This window comes from Nothobranchius furzeri, chromosome 3 (genome assembly GCF_043380555.1).
Source record: "Nothobranchius furzeri strain GRZ-AD chromosome 3, NfurGRZ-RIMD1, whole genome shotgun sequence".
Lineage (NCBI taxonomy): Eukaryota > Metazoa > Chordata > Actinopteri > Cyprinodontiformes > Nothobranchiidae > Nothobranchius > Nothobranchius furzeri.
In genome coordinates this window covers 82,830,669-82,848,117 of record NC_091743.1, presented here as the reverse complement: position 1 = coordinate 82,848,117, position 17,449 = coordinate 82,830,669, and the positions used below count along the sequence as shown (strand labels likewise).

Below are 17,449 nucleotides of genomic sequence, written 5' to 3'. Positions count from 1 at the left end.
GGTTCTGGGTTTGATTTGCTGCCAACTGCAGCAGCACTTTGTTAATAATCAGCTTCAGTTGCACTTTCTGCTTGTTTGAGCAAATAAATGAAGCTTTAAGAAGCTTTATTTCTGGAATTGATTTATTATCATTGTCATTAAATTGAAATTGGACAGATGACTTGATTATGACCTGAAAATTCAAAGTTAAGGACTTGGACTTGACTTGCACTTCCACATCATTGACTTTGGACTTGGTTGTCTTTGACTTGGACTTGACTTGAGACTTGACTGGAAAGACTTGTGATTTACTTGTGACTTGCACAGCAGTGACTTGGTCACACCTCTGCTACTGAGTGGTTTTAAGAACATTTTTACTCACAGTGCTTGTTGGATCCATTCACTTACTGTATTTAATGCTAAGCTAAAGCTATCTAAGTCTGGGAAATATGTCAACAGGCAAAATTTCCAAAATTGAGAGGAATATCTCTTTAAAACTACCAACAAAAGGATCATTTGAAGGTCCTAATTAGTAATAAATGTTGAAACAAACTTTTTTTTACTTACTTTTTGTAAGTTACATCTAAACATCGGTTATAGTTTTGTGTATTTATCTAACAGGACACTTTTAGATCAACGTCTAGAGACAGAGCAAACTGTCAGATGAGAACACATAAAAACCTGCACGTACGTGTTGATGACAAAGTTTACCTGGCATGCAGCCCTCTAGTCTTCACACCCACAGGATTTCTGAGCGTGACGAGCCTGTAACTGACTGCTGAAACATTAAAACTCTTCTGGGGTTGTTGACACCTTAAAAACAGACCCGTCGTATGGTCTACCAGGCCCTGAGGGGTTCTGTCATCACTGACCCGACTATAAGACATTATCACACAGATGATGATGCATACACACAACTCCTCATCTTCTCATCAATCCAACGGTGTTTATGTAATTTTCACCCTCGCCAAATGTTCAGTGGGGATAACTCGTATTTAAATGCCTGAATGAAACATTAACTTAATCCAAAAGGAAACATTTCACAAATATCTACAATGATAACCCTCCCACTGTCCTAATGGGTGTGACCCCGCAAGGAAAGCTGACCACTGAGCAGGGTTGATGGTTTATCCCTTGGGTCCATGTTGCAGGGGTGAGGTGGTGCTCATCCCTCACCCCTGCCACATGGACCTAAAGGGATAAACCATCAACCCTGCTCAATGGTCAACTTTCTTCGTGGGGTCACCCATAAAGACAGTGGGAGGGTGAAAGCATTTCATTAATGTAGTTTTTAAAATTTTTGTTAAATGTTTCAGTAGTTTGAAAGGCACTTTATTCGATCGCCATCTGGTGGTATTTTGGAAGAACTGCAGGAACATACACGTGCAAAGTGAAAAATTGAATATTAGGTTTGTTTTATTAATATTCTTAGGCATAAATACCCAAATATTCTCAGATATAACCGGGTATTAAATGCTGTCTAAGAGGAGGTCGATTTGAGTTAATAACTAGATGGTTACTTAGATCATTTGCTGTGGCAATGTTGATTATGTTGCATAAAGACATAAAACTGAATTTTAATAGACAAATGTGTGTGGTTATTTTAGATTATTCAAGTTTGTATTCAATAGTAAAATACTTAAAAGTCCCATTTTGGGTGTTTTTTTTTAGTAATAAATTATAAACATAATATAGGCTATAAATAGATAAAACTTTCATTTTTGTGTTTAATATTACTGATATTAGCCACCACGACATATTTCACAACAATTTTGTAGACTTTAGAAATATTTATTGTCATAATTTAGTGAATTTATGATTACATGCTTTGAATAAATATATCCGAGTAAGAAAAAATACAATCTATTGATTTATTTTTTTTACCAAATACATGGAAATGTTTGTACCCATTAAAATAGTGAACAAGTACATTTGAATGTTATACACAAATATGTGTAAAGTACAGAACATAAACCATTTTGTTCATACTAAACATTTGTCTTATTAACAGGCACGTTGCACCTGCAGCAGCTAGATATCTGCTCTGACTGTTGAGCAGAACACAACACTGTTTATAATGCAGCTAAAGGTGTGGTTAGGATTTGCCGCACCAAGGAGGACAAGCAAATGAAGTTTCCAGATTTTTATCTGTCAGACTCTGTGATTAGTGTCACCAAGGAAGTCAAATATCTTGTTATTACAGAGGACTTGAGAGGTGATGATGACATGTAGTGCCTGTGTTATATGCTCAGGGAAATACGTAAGTTTGGGTCTTGTACTGGTAAAGTAAAGACAGCCTAGTTAGGGCTTACTGTACTGCTGTACACGGCCCACTCATGGACTAACTGAATGTAGTGTAGGTAGGCTGCAGGTTGCCTATGATGATCTGTGTTTGATACTGAGGAAGCCCAGATGGACGAGTGACAGTGAGACTTTTGTAAATGTGAGGGTGAGCACCCTCATAACTTTATTTGTAGGCTGAACAATTGTTAAAATGTGATTGTTTTAAATCTAATACTCGTGTCAGTGCAATGCGTTACTAGTCAAAGATGTGGAAACACTGGTATAACAGTATTTTTCTTTTTTAGATTAGAGAGTTACTTTATTTTCACACTATTGTTTTTATCGTCCCTTGTTTCTGTTCTCATGGTTATTTGTCTCTTGAGCTTTAGTCATATTGTGCTCATTTCATGTTATCTCATCTGTAAAATGCTTTTCTACCTATCTAAGAGTCCGGAATAAAGAAAACTTGACTTGATTTACTTCTGGTTGTGCGTTCAGGTCATTATAACTCCATCTCCCACAATCCTTCACTTCTGCCAGTGACGTCACACAGATCCCGGATCCGGCGCAGCCCCCTGTCAGTTGCTGCGTGTGTTTCTCAGAAACTTGGTTTTTGAAGAACTTCGCCACCTTTATGACCTGATCTCAGATCTGTTCTTTACCCAGCCGACCCAGCCCGATGTGAGTCCTGCGTTTACTTTGGGGTTTTAGGCCGTAAAGTTAGTTTTAAAAGTGAAGCTAGCTGGGTGATTAGCTGCATGGCTCAGACTACTTGCTGGAAAACAACAACACGGTGATTCCTGCTGTGAGTGTTCAAGTGAGTTCCTGGTTTAGTTTAAGTTCTTTATAAACTATTTGAGTTTGTGTTCATCTAGTTTTAGTAAAAGCTTGTTTACACCGCGCGCGTGTGTGTGCATAGTCGGACACCATGACACCACCACTACTGCTGGTGTCAGTTGGAGGAAGAGGAAGAGGAAGGAGGCGATGATGATGATGATGATGATGATGATGACATGCAGTTTACTGGCTGCCTGGCTAGCTGAAGGACAGACCGAAGCGCGGGCAGAGTGAGAGGAGTCTCCCAGAGAGCAGCTTGGTGTCCAGGGCAGAAAGAGGACAGAATGCCGCGGAGGAAACAGTCCAACCCCCAGCCGCTGAAAGGTGAGTTTACCTGCAGCTCTCTGACTTTCCGGTCTGTTGTCCACAGCTGACCCCCCCCCCCCCCCCCCCCCCCCCCCGGAATCTTCATTTAGTGTCCAAAAATATGAAGAGTCAATATTTCATCTTCGCTAAATAAAAGTTTCTTCTTTAATAAAAGCAGGAAGTTTTCTGAGAACTCATCTGTCAGAAGGACAACCTGTTGAACTGGTTCAGCTTACTGCAGGCTCGGTTCCTTCCTTCCTCTTCATTTGTCACAGATGAAGGCTGGACGTCTTATCTCATCCTGACTTGCCACCTCCAGTCTTCCTCCTCGCTGCTTCCTGCCTCCACTTCCTGGCCTCCCTCTGCTCCTCCTCTTCTGCCATCGTCCTTCCTCTCTTTCTTTCACCATTTCCTGTTTAATTTCTCTTCCATTTAGCAACTTGACCTTCAGTTTGTGTACATTAACACGCAGGTTTCATTCCTCTTGTTGATGATGGCTAGCTTTGTGAAAACTCTAATCTGGTCTTCTTCCATCCTTGTCTTCAGATCAGATTAAGAATCTTCTGGAAATCTATGAATCAGCTTCTATTTGACTTTTTGATGCTTATTTAAATATTCTGGTTAGAAATGTTGAATAAAACTAAAATAAAAAGAGGGAAAAACACTTTTTTTTTGCTCCATTCAGATATTTTGTCTTCATGAGTTAATGCTATTAGAGGATGGAAAAGATTTAGTAAAAATAAAATAAAAAATACATCTCTTCAGGGTCAAGTTTGACTTCTCTTTTTTGTCCTGACTCACTTATCTTCCTCCTCCCACACTTATCTCATCCTCACTGATTTCCTCTTACTGTCTGCCACCATCGCCTCCTCCTCCCAGTCTCGCTATCCTTCTTCTTCACCTCTTGAATCCTTCTCTACATTTTACTCACTTTTTACAACAACTTTCTGCAGCCAGGTTTACCACATTTTGGTTTCAGACTCATTTTAATGGCATTTGTTGTCTTTTCTGAGGACAACTGAACGAGAGAATTAAAACACAAATTTTGTATTAAATATCTTCACCTGGAAACAAACGGATGTTTATTAGCTAACTTTGGTGTGTTTTTAGTGGAGTCGGAGGCCGGGGCTTGTGATCCGAGCTGCTTGGGCCTGGCGAGCGACTTCCTGCTGAACGGAGAGCTGGCGTTTGGAGACTCCGAGATCATCGGGCTGGACGGAGAGTCGGGTTGGTGATATTCGTACATCGGGATGTTAAAGACCACGTTCATTTAGAAATTATATTTTAATTGTTATTTATGAAATACAATCAGTTTCACTGACATAAAGGCAGAACATGAAAGTAGTCTCCTACCATCGACATGAATGTCTCCTACACCTATCTCCTGCATTAGCTGCTGATAGAAAATACATGGGGAAACTCAGATTTGAAAATCCTGACAGATCTACATCACACTGAAAATTAACATTCATGGACTCACCCATCTTGACTCGCGATGAGGAAGTCTGTTTTTGGTTTAGCGTCCAGGAAACAGCAGAGAGCGTCTCGACTACCAGAAGCTAACCATTAGCATTAGCACATGACAGCACTTCAATTCAATTCAAGTTTATTTATAAAGCGCCAAATCACGACAAGAGTCATCTCAAGGCACTTCACATAGGAAGCATTCCAATACAGGTCAGTTCATTAAGCCAATCAGAAAAAAGTTTCCTATATAAGGAACCCAGCAGGTTGTATCGTGTCACTGACTAGTGTCAGAGCCTTTACAGCAATGCCCATCCTAAGCAAGCATTTAGCGACAGTGGAGAGGAAAACTCCCTTTTAACAGGAAGAAACCTCCAGAGGATCCTGGCTCAGTATAATAATAATAATAACAATAATAATAATAGATTTTATTTGTAACTCACTTTACATTTCAATGAAATCTCAAAGTGCTAGCCACAAATAAATAAATAAATAAGCAGCCATCCACCATGACTCACTGGGGATCGAGAAGACAGAGCAGACACACACACACACACACACACACACACACACACACACACACACATTATTTGTAGAGATGAATCAATGTTGCCAAGTAAACAGAGTCAGTGGTAGAGTCACTGGCTGATTGGATAACAGTCACGCTGCTGTTATCCAATCAGAGGTGAGATGTCCAAATATCAGGAAATAAGACTCTAAATCCTATTCAACTCCCCACTCCTCTGGTTCACTTCTAGCTCCTGAGGAGCGTGAGAACTTTTTTCCCACAGAACTCAACTCACAGGTTATTCATCTATACTAGAGGCCACTGGAAATGTTTTGGGTTGTGCCCCCTCCCCCCACCTCACCGGTGGCAAAGAGACCCGTTTGTCTCCTCATCCAGAACTTGCAGATGATGCTTAGATCATCCAGTTAAGCCAAAATCTGACTGATGACATCTGAAGTTATAACCTTCTCTGAGTTTGACTTTTATTTCTTAAGCAGTTTAATGAAGAAATGGTTTAAAACTATAAATGTTATGAAATTTACTTTAATAATGAAAATGTTAAATAATCTTTTTATTTCAAACAACAAGAAGAAAATTAGAAAGATTATGAATAAAAACAATCAACGTTTTAGAACTTTTTTATGTTTGATGTCTTCCTACAGGTGTGTGTGTGTGTGTGTGTGTGTGTGTGTGTGTGTGTGTGTGTGTGTGTGTGTGTGTGTGTGTGTGTGTGTGTGTGTGTGTGTGTGTGTGTGTGTGTGTGTGTGTGTGTGTGTGTGTGTGTGTGTGTGTGTGTGTGTTAATCTGACTGTTTTCTTGATCATCTTCAGTGTTCCCTCTGAGCGTGGATGACAATACCTCAGCACCATCAGATTTCCCGGCGTTCCTGTCCTGTAAAGGATGCGGTCAGCTGTTGGGCGACACCCCTCTGGGGGCGGGGCTAGACCTCGGTAACAGCTATTTATATTTAACTTACTAATCCGGTTTTACATATGACTGTTTAGTCCTCGAGTAGCTACTCTTCTCTGAATGTATCTGTAATTTTCGTGCTTGGTAATTTTTATTTTTGTAGGTGTTGGTTTGGACTTGGGGGCGGAGCTTTACTGTCTCACCTGTGAGGAAGGCCTGCAGCACACCACCTCCATTGCCTCTTCTCAGAGTGAAAGCTCCACTCTATCTGACAGAAACGAGAGTGGACCTTCCACCAGGAGGAGAAGGAGTAAAGCGGGCGTCGCCAACATCTCCTCCAAACTTTACTCGTGCTCGCTGTGCGCCTTCACCTCGCATTACTCCAACCACCTGAAACGTCACATGAGGATCCACGATGGCAACAAGCCATACCGCTGCCCTGTCTGCCCGTACGCCTCGGCCCAGCTTGTCAACCTGCAGCGCCACGCCCGGACCCACACCGGGGAGAAACCGTACTGCTGCCCGCAGTGCAACTACGCCTGCAGTTCTCTCGGAAACCTGCGGAGGCACCAGCGCATGCACGCTCAAGACCATCCACCAAGGAGGGAGACGAAACATGCAAGGAGGAGAAAAACGACGGATGCAGGTGAAGAAGGTAAGGATGGAAGCATTTAAAAAATAAATGGAATTAAGTTTGATTCTTGGTCATCTGAAGATTTATTCATTACAAAAAAACTGTTTTTTCAGAGCTGAAGGAAAAAGAAGATAAATATTTCTGAAGTTAGACTGATGTTATTCTCCATTGAGCTATGCCTCCAAAATGTAGTCTTGCACGTCCCATCATGCGTCTGTACTCAAACACAAGGTTCCGCAAACAGAAAGTAAAAAACTCAGTTTGAGCTGAAAAGAGGAAGAAGAAAAAGAGGAAGAGAACATTTCTGTGTCTGAATTTTGGACCTAACGCTGACCTCCTCAGGAGATTTTACACATCAGCTAACTATCAGGAAACAAATCTAATGAAACCGGGAAAGTTCAGGTGTTAGATAAGAAAGAACAGCAGATAAGTCGTCTGCATGTGTGACTGAGTACATGGGACGAAGTAAAGTTTTGAGTGTAAAATGGGGAAAAAGTCAAAGTTTCCTGTAAAAATTAAAGTATTGTTTCTGTTTGATTTAGTGATGTCAGATCTGACTCTGAGGGTGACCCAGGACTCGTCTTTCTTCCGAAACCTAGGGGCCCTTGGGCCTCCCTCTGGGCCCCTCCCAGTCCTCCTCTTCCCCCTGTGCTGTCGGGTGTGTGGCCTCACCCTAGAGGAGGCTGACCTGGATGGGGACAGACCCGAGGGGGAGATGGAGGGGGATGTGGACGGTGGACAGGTACGTTATGTTGGGAGGGAGGTTTTATGTGCCAGTATTTCTTGAGCCAGTCTGCTAAAATGACCCTTTACAGGTTTAATGAAAGGCCTCCCAGTCCCTATCTCTCCCTGAGGCCGGAATATTCCACTTGCAACTTCAGAGTTGCCGGTCCACTCTGTTGGACTTAGAAAAAAATAGAGCTGACATACCAGGCGCTGCAGTCTGTTTCCAGCCTGTTTCCTGCATGTTTAAGATCATGAACACAGCTGATTTGTTGGATTTAGTGATGAATCACTCCTGTAAACACTAATGAAGGCTGGGGAGATGTTTCAGCTGTTAGATTAAGGTGTTAAAAAGACAAACGCACAGCGAGGAGATAAGTTTAGCTTTTTGTTCCACAAACGGACACTAAGGGGTGCTAAAAGCATGCCAAAACAACCTAGTCACCCTTTAAATATAAACAGGTTCATTTTCAAAATGGGTCAGATGGGTTAGAGATCAGAAAATGTCTCAATTCTCATGTTTTTATGTTTTACTGCATTTTGAACCAATTAATCAGTAAAAATGTGAGGTAAACCAGCTGTTTGTTTTCTTACTGTCTAAATCCTAAAAACAGGTTTTTGACTATAAAACTAACTCTGAAGAATGGGATGTGAAACGGAACATTTGTGTGTAGAATTAGAAGATAAGCTTAAAGGCCTCATTCAATTAGAAACATACTTGTTCTATCTAAAGTCTGATTGGTCACTACGTTTCACATGCATGCTGAATGTGAACATCATCAAATCCAATCACCTTCATTAGCCTCAGAAAGAAAAAAGACAAGTACACTCAGAAAAGACCTATCTCTTCTATGTGACGGGGACAATTAGCATTCGAGGACTCGCCTACCTTGGCTCGGGACTGCAGAAGGCAGTGTTGACTTAGTCTTCAGGAGAGAGCATAGCACACCTCAGCTAGTAGATGCTAACCAGGCAGAAGCTAACACAAATCCACATGCAGAGTGGCTTCTCTGCCATCGTCATCAACGGACTCTTGACATCACAAAATCCCTGGAGACTTCAACGGTCATGGTTTTTAATCTGCCATTAAACCAAGAAGAAGAAGGAGGAAACCACGTTTGATATCACTGTTTGATGTCAATCCACTTCCAGGATTAAAGCCATGAAAAACACACCGTTGCCCTTCTTGATAGATGCTGGGAGTAAATAAGCGTTTGTGTTGACCTAATCTCCATAGATATGAAATGAAATAGCTGAAATAGTCTTTTATTTTGAAAATTACTAGACATTTTAAACTGAAACAGTGATTTCCTGTCAAGCTCTACGTTAAATAGAGGCCGACCGATATATTAAATTTTTTCTATATTGGCTATCAGACGAAATTATTTTTAAAAATCGATAAAAATAAGGCACCTGTGCGGCCAACTGCCGCCACTACTAAAGTGGAGAAAGGACCCGAAGGACCCCAACACATCGTTTTTTTTAATGTTTTGAGTTTGTTTTATATTTGAAGTTCAATAAATATTAAGATATTTATTGACTTATTTAGTTTATATTGCACACATTGAGTGTTCAGTTGTCTTTCACAATCAATGTGCTGCTAAAACGTGTGTGTGTGTATGTGTGTGTGTGTGTGTCTGTAATGTGCTGATAAACATTAGACTTTCATATATATTAGATTCATTACACACAACTGAAGTAGTTCAAGCCTTTTATTGTTTCTAATATTGGTGATTTTGGCACACAGCTCATGAAATCCCAAAATTCCTATCTCAAAAAATTAGCACATTTCATCCGACCAATAAAAGAAAAGTGTTTTTAATACAAAAAAAATCAACCTTCAAATAATTATGTTCAGTTATGCACTCAATACTTGGTCGGAAGTCCTTTTGCAGAAATAACTGCTTTAATGCGGCGTGGCATGGAGGCAATCAGCCTGTGGCACTGCTGAGGTGTTATGGAGGCCCAGGATGCTTCAATAGCAGCCTTAAGCTCATCCAGAGTGTTGGGTCTTGCGTCTCTCAACTTTCTCTTCACAATATCTCACAGATTCTCTGGGGGGTTCAGGTCAGGAGAGTTGGCAGGCCAATTGATCACAGTAATACCATGGTCAGTAAACCATTTAGCAGTGGTTTTGGCGCTGTGAGCAGGTGCCAGGTCGTGCTGAAAAATGAAATCTTCATCTCCATAAAGCTTTTCAGCAGATGGAAGCATGAAGTGCTCCAAAATCTCCTGATAGCTAGCTGCATTGACTCTGCCCTTGATAAAACACAGTGGACCAACACCAGCAGCTGACATGGCACCCCAGACCATCACTGACTGTGGGTACTTGACACTGGACTTCAGGCATTTTGGCATTTCCCTCTGCCCAGTCTTCCTCCAGACTCTGGCACCTTGATTTCTGAATGACATGCAAAATTTGCTTTTATCCGAAAAACGTACTTTGGACCACTGAGCAACAGTCCAGTGCTGCTTCTCTGTAGCCCAGGTCAGGCGCTTCTGCCGCTGTTTCTGGTTCAAAAGTGTCTTGACCTGGGGAATGTGGCACCTGTAGCCCATTTCCTACACACACCTGTACACGATGGCTCTGGATGTTTCTACTCCAGACTCAGTCCGCTGCTTCCACAGGTCCCCCAAGGTCTGGAATCAGTCCTTCTCCACAATCTTCCTCAGGGTCCAGTCACCTCTTCTCGTTTTGCAGCGTTTTCTGCCGCACTTTTTCCTTCCCACAGACTTCTCACTGAGGTGCCTTGCTACAGCACTCTGGGAACAGCCTATTCATTCAGAAATTTCTTTCTGTGTATTACCCTCTTGCTCGAGGGTGTCAATGATGGCCTTCTGGACAGCAGTCAGGACGGCAGTCTTACCTTTGATTGCGGTTTTGAGTAATGAACCAGGCTGGGAGTTTTTAAAAGCCTCAGGAATCTTTTGCAGGTGTTTAAAGTTAATTAGTTGATTCAGATGATTAGGTTAATAACTCGTTTAGAGAACCTTTTCATGATATGCTAATTTTTTGAGATAGGAATTTTGGGTTTTCATGAGCTGTATGCCAAAATCATCATTATTAGAAACAATAAAAGGCTTGAACTACTTCAGTTGTGCATATCATTATTTTCTATATATATATATCCATCCATTTTCATCTGCTTATCTGGAGTCGGGTCATGGGGGCTGTAGCCTAAAGCCTGATTCTTGCTTCTCCGTCAGCTCCGCAAGGGGCAGACACGCACGGATTGACGGAAGCATTTTGCCCTCAGACTTCTCCGGCGTCTCCTGGGGAGTGTTGCAAAGCAATTCCCCGCCAGGACAACAGAGGGCGTGGCACTGTTCTGTGGTATCCTGTCATGTATCGGTCCAAGATAGTGTGTTTATATTGTGTTTTTGAATACAAGACTTTTTAACACGGACAAATTTGTCTCATTCTCCTCCACCTCTTCATGCAAACAAAGCAGCAACGAATGTAAATTTATTTCTAATAATTGTTTGGTTATTTGTTTGAAAGTTGTTAAAAAAAAGGGGTTTTAAAAAAAGTATCACAGCGACCAGCATCCCAGCATGCTTTGCGGTCGATGATGCAATGCTCCCCGTCTCAATTTGGCAATTATTTGCACACTTGTGTACTACACACACGAAGCCTTACAGAGCACTTTCTCCAAGTGCACTTTGCTGAAGACTGCAGGGTGCAGTGTGAGTTTTGAGATTGGGCCTTATAATCCTTTGTTTTTCTGTCTCCGTTGAAAAATTTCTGTCCCTGAAAAAGGAGCCCCAGAGCTTTTATCCACAGAAAACAACTGGAAAGGAATTGTATTCATACTAGAGACCACAGCAGATTTATTTAGAAAGGTCAGAAGGTGTTCAGCAGCACCAGCAGTGGACCGAAGTGCTGCTTCTAAATTCTGATATTTAATAGTTTATGATTTGGAATGTTCTTAGTTTATTTTCAAATCTAGGTGTATTTTTCTCTTAAAACCATCTTTTTCAAGCTGCAGAAACTCTGAGCCTGAGAGTCCAAACCCAGGGCTAAATGTCTCTAGATTGTTGCAGTAGACAGTGTAATGATGGCTGTTTCTCTGTTGTGTTTCTGAACTCCAGGTATGTTGCCGCTGCTCCTCGGAGGATGGGTCGGGGCCTCCGTGCAGCCCTGTGATTCCTGAGAGGACCCGGAGGGGTCTACATAACACCAAGCAGTACCGCTGTTCTCGCTGCCCTTTCCTGTCCCAATACCCCAACCACCTCACCCGTCACTCCCTCACCCACTCTGACGAAAAACCCCACCACTGTCCACACTGCGCCTACACCTCCTCACACCTGGACAACCTGAAGCGTCATATGCGCGTGCACACAGGTGAGAAACCCTACCAGTGCCCATCTTGCAGCTACGCCTGCGGAAACCTGGCCAACCTACGCCGCCACGAGCGCATCCACTCGGGCTCCAAACCGTTCCACTGCAGCATCTGCGGCTACTCGTGCAACCAGAGCATGAACCTGAAGAGGCACATGCTGCGCCACACGGGAGAGAAGCCGTATGCCTGTGCCGAGTGCGGCTACACCACGGGTCACTGGGACAACTACAAACGGCACCAGAGGAAGCATGGACACAACACGGACAGCTGGGACAAACACGTCCCCGTCAACGGGCTGAGCTGGAGCCGAGAGGCTGCAGAGGGGTCGTGTCAGGGTCAGCAGGAGCCTTAGATACACTGTGTGTGTGTGTGTGTGTGTGTGTGTGTGTGCGTGCGTGCGTGCGTGCGTACGTGTGTGTGTGTGTGTGTGTTTGTAGTGAATACACTGGCTGAACTCCTCAGGTTGTTAAACTCAGGTGCCTTTAAACGACCATGTTACACTGATTTAACAAGGTGTGTGTGTGTGTGTGTGTGTGTGTGTGTGTGTGTGTGTGTGTGTGTGTGTGTGTGTGTGTGTGTGTGAGACACACACAACAGATTTTATATCTGAGCGTCCTCTGACTGCTCCTCTGGATGTTTTTTTTTCTACAGAATATCTATAATCTACATTTCTACGTGTGAGAGAATCTCAGCAGCTTTGAGTTGTTTATTTAGAACATTTTATGGATTCTCAGCGGGTTTCTGTGGAGACGTCACCTCGTCTCTAGCTCACCGCTCTGTGCTTTCAGCTCCATTAGCAGAAATGAAATGGGTGGTGTGTATTTCCAGCTGAACAGGAAGTGATGTTTCAGCTCCTTGCTGCTTACTAAAGAGTTTATTTTGGTTGGTAGTTTGATTGCTACCTCCTGCTGTATCAGAAAGATCAAATAAACATAAAAATTTATATTTTGTTGTTTATTTTTAGGATTATTTGTTTAATTTTGTCAATAATGAACTTATTAATGAACAAAGCTGACGTGAGTTCCATTCCTGAGCATTTTTATCCTCAGAGCAACATTTTAATCTCAAACAAATCCAGTAAAACTTAATAAATCTAAATGTCTTTGTGACTTTAGGATTTTTTAACTCTTATAAAGCAAATGAGCTTTATTTTATGTTCCTTTGTTTCTTCACCTTTTACCCTTTTCTTCGCATTTATAGACACATATTGACTTTAAATTTAAATGTTTTTGTTTTCTTTCATTTTTATATAAAATTAGACAAAATTTTAATTAATTTTTTTTTATATTTGTAATTTTGTTTCTGTTAATGTGAGTAGATTACTCTGTAATAGATGCATTTTTTTTCTTTTAAATCACATCAGATGCAGGTTCAGGTCTCAGGAGGTTAAAGAGTATTTTCTTCCTCATAAAACGAGATAAAGAATCGTTCGTGTTGCTCGGCTAAGTCCTCCTGATTCCTGGTCAGAACCTTAATGCAAACCATTACCTGGTTCAGTAGAAACTTCTGTGTTCTTCACACAATCTTGATCTCTTAAAAAAAAGGAGCTGCTTCCTCTTTCAGCCTCTGTTTAGGAAGCACCTGGTGAAACGCCCAGAGGGGGTGGGACGTAGCCTCGGAGGGGGATTTATGAGGGTTCACACTCAAATAATTCATTTCAGACACATGAAACCACTAAAACGATTTAAAAAAGGTCAGAGAGGAGGAGGTGAAGCCAGACGATGATGGGAGGTGAGGGGAGCGTGGTCAGCGGACCGGGACGGGACAGACTGATGAACCCTGTCATCACACGGGGACCGCCTGCATGTAAAGCAGCAGGGATCCTCCTGGGGGACAAGTCTACTGACACAAATAAGAGAAGAGCGTCGGTGAACAGCAGCAGCATGGGCATGGTGAGTCCCTTTTGTTTTTGATATGAACATCAACTATGTAGCTACAATTAAATGTAACACTATTTTTATTGAATTCTGATAAACGACACCCAGATGATTAAACTTTATGATTATTACAGAAAATCCAGTTGAACATCATTTCTATATATTTTTCTGAAGTTCTCATATGAAGCTAATTGTTAATGAAATCAGAATCGAAGTTTTCTTTACATTAGAAGCAAAAAGTGAACATCAGCTGGTTTAAAAGGACAACAACATTCTATATTTATTTTACATTCATTTATTTAAATGTGCTTCAAATTGTTTTCTTTTAGAAAATTTAGTTTTATTATTTAATTTCCCTCTTGATTATGAAAGTGTTTTTGAATTTGAAATGAATGTACATTCAAACACGTGGAAACTTTCAATTTTCGTGTGTTTTACAAAAATACATTCAGACATAAGTAAATTCTAATAAATATGAATGAATTTACTCTTAGAGGTAAAAACAATAGAAATGTTATATGTAATGTTGCACAACATTGATACTACTGTTAATTTATAACAAGCAATAATTATAGTCATGCTTCAAAATAAAATACCCTTTAGATTAATGTATCTCAAACATAAAGATTTTATTTTGTTAATTTTAAAATAGTGTGACCGTCGATCCGCAGACTCGTACTGGTCCTTGTTCCGATGTTACACTGTTGGAGTTTCTCCCTGCAGAAAAATTCCCACCCTAAGCTTTTTCCCGGAGACATTGTGGAATATCCCAGGAACAAATACTTCTCCCACTTTGGCATCTACTTTGGAGAGCGGGACGGCGTTCCCTACGTGGCTCACCTGACGTGTCGAGGTGCCGCAGACAAAAACTGAAAAATGACTTTTGATAAATCTGATAAAGAGAAATCACAGATGATGTTTTAGTTTAAATCTCAAGCTGCAGCTTTTTTTTCTGAAGCTTTTTTCAATCATGTTGTTTTCTCAAACCCAACAGATTCTGATACACAGATCCCTCTATTTGGGAGAGCACTGAGGTCAGAGGTCAAACTGGATCCTCTGGAGTTTCTGGGGGACAATTTTAAGGTAAAACATTAAGAAACTGATGCATAAAATTGTGATGGAACCCGCTCAGTTTAAAAGGAAGCTTCATTTACAAACAAACAAACAAATTAGGTAAAAAACATGCTGGATGGGACACACGCCCCCCGGGACTTCCACACGGTGGTGAAGCCTGCCATCGAAGACATGATAGGCCGGGAGGTGACATTTGACATCCTGTTTCACAACAGCGAGCACCAGGCCACACTCTTCAGATACGGAGTAAAGAAGTCCCAACAGGTGAGGTGGGCGGGGCACAAATACATCCCCACCTGGTTTACTCTGGGGTGTGTTTAATATGTGTATGTGTGTTACAGATCGAGAAAATCTATGAACACATCCTGCCAGCCTGGAAGAAGCTGTTCGAAGAGAAGAAACTGTGACAGATCCTGTGTTCAGATTTCACCACTAGAGGGAGCTCTCAACTGAGATTAGTCTCAATGGTTCTTTGATTTTTTTCTTCAAAGATGTAAGTTTATTTTTCTGCCTTGGTAATTTCTTCTAACTCCAGCATAGTCCTCGCCGGCTCATCGTCACTTTTGACTAAATGTTAATAAACTCGAAAATACAGAAATAATTCAGGAATTTGTTTTAAATTGCAGAAACATTTAAATACATTTTAATCCTTTGAAATAGTCACTTAATGCTAAACATGACAAACTGGTGAGATTTTAAGGATAATAAGTGATCAGTCCTGTTAATGTGGTTTTCTTATAAAGTTGTCTGACATAAATTTTGTTGTGAAATTTGTTGACCGGAATTTGAACCCCAATCTTGCAGTCCCAGGGTGGACAAAGCATTAAAACATCAGAAATGATCAGTCTTTGGTGTGTTCTTGCTGTATTGAAATTATAATTCCATCTTTTAGTTCTTTTTTAAACACAGAAAGGTTTTATTAACCCTCGTTTGCCGACTGCAAACTTCGTCAGGCTGAGGCTGATGGTGGCGTCACTTCCTACTCCGTTTATCTGCGGGCAGCAGCAGACGTTGTCGCCCTCTGCTGCCCGCTCTCCCCTCTCCGATGATGCAGTCCCATGCGCGATCCAACGAGTAAACTCCATTGTCTCTGTTCATGGTCCCACATCCACGTCTCCTTATCTCTATAGCGTCTTTTATCCATCTTTTGTACTTCTGTTGTTCGGTGTTTATGATCCTTGTGTTGTCCCAGTCCATTACACGGTCTTCTCTTGTGCAGTGATCTGTTAAAGCTGACTTCTTTGTTGTGCTTTCTGCTCCTTGTTTTGATGCTCTTGTGTGTTTTCGACTTGTTTCTCTCTCGCACTCCTTTCTATGTTCTATTGTTCGTGTGTTGAGTTGGCGTCCGGTTTCTCCTATGTATGTTTTATTGCAGTTTGCATGGGATTTTGTAAACGACTCCACATTTAAGTCCAGCTGATATTTTGTCTTTTGGGTGCACTAGTCTGTTTCTAAATGTTGTGTATGGTTTTGTTGGTGTGTTTGTTGTGTTTTTTCATTGTTGCTCTTATTTGTTCTATTATGCCTTTGATGTATGGTAGGGTTATCACTGGTTTTTGTTCTTGTCTTTCTGGGTTTCTGGTTCTTTGCTTTGGTTGTTCTTTTCTTTCTGTTGTTTTTTGTTATTTTCCTTTGTTTATTGCCCATGTCGGGTATCTGCAGGTCTTTAAAGCGTGTTGTATGTGTTTGTCCTCTTGTTTACAATCTATTTCTTCTGTTACCATGTTTGCTCGGTGATATAATGTTCTGATTACTGACATTTTGTGTATGGTGGGGTGTTCTGATGTCCATAATAGATATTGGTCTGTGTGTGTTGGTTTCCTATAAGTGTTTATGTTTAGGGTCCCGTCGGTCTGCCTGGTTATTTTCATATCCATAAATGCTATACTGCCTTCTGTTTCTGAATCATGTGTGAACTTTATGTTGCCTGTGTCGTCAATGTTATTCAAGTGTTGTGTTAGTGTTTCTGTTTGTCCTTTTGGTATGATTTCCAGTATGTCGTCCACGTGGCGTTTCCATAATTTTATTTTGCAGTTTGGGGGGGGCAGTGGCTATGGCTTTTTGTTCTAGGTCTTCCATGAAAAACTCGTACAGGTTGGCTGATAACGGGTTACCCATGGCAAAGCCTTCCAGTTCCAGAGTGGGCAGCAGAGGGCGACAGCATCCTCTGCTGCCCGCAGATAAACGGAGAAGGAAGTGATGCCACCATCAGCGTCAGCCTGACGAAGTTTGCAGCCGCAAACGAAACGTTGCAGGTAAATAAAACCTTTCAATGTTATCTCGGGGTCTTGGTCACGAGTGAGGGTAGGAGGGATCGGGAGATCGACAGGTGGATTGGTTCGGCGTCTGCAGTGATTCAGACGCTGAGCCGATCTGTCGTGGTGAAGAGGGTGCTGAGCCAGAAAGCCAGGCTCTCGATTTACCGGTCGATCTACGTCCCAATCCTCACCTATGGTCATGAGCTTTGGGTAGTGACCGAAAGAACGAGATCGCGGATACAAGCGGCCGAAAT

General features: G+C 41.6%; 2 protein-coding genes across 2 annotated transcripts; both read left to right on the top strand.

The window, feature by feature from the left end:
• The first annotated feature begins 3,254 nt into the window (after positions 1 to 3,254).
• On the top strand, positions 3,255 to 12,468 carry LOC107384627 (zinc finger protein 513). Its single transcript, XM_015957978.3, has 6 exons — positions 3,255 to 3,423; positions 4,516 to 4,632; positions 6,208 to 6,327; positions 6,450 to 6,941; positions 7,463 to 7,662; positions 11,736 to 12,468. Exons 1-6 carry the CDS (start codon positions 3,384 to 3,386, stop codon positions 12,336 to 12,338), a joined length of 1,572 nt encoding a protein of 523 aa, XP_015813464.3. The 5' UTR covers positions 3,255 to 3,383; the 3' UTR covers positions 12,339 to 12,468.
• Positions 12,469 to 13,663: 1,195 nt separating this feature from the next.
• Positions 13,664 to 15,781, top strand: plaat1l (phospholipase A and acyltransferase 1-like). Its single transcript, XM_015957977.3, has 5 exons — positions 13,664 to 13,878; positions 14,587 to 14,716; positions 14,858 to 14,946; positions 15,037 to 15,201; positions 15,279 to 15,781. Exons 1-5 carry the CDS (start codon positions 13,708 to 13,710, stop codon positions 15,342 to 15,344), a joined length of 621 nt encoding a protein of 206 aa, XP_015813463.3. The 5' UTR covers positions 13,664 to 13,707; the 3' UTR covers positions 15,345 to 15,781.
• Positions 15,782 to 17,449: the final 1,668 nt, after the last annotated feature.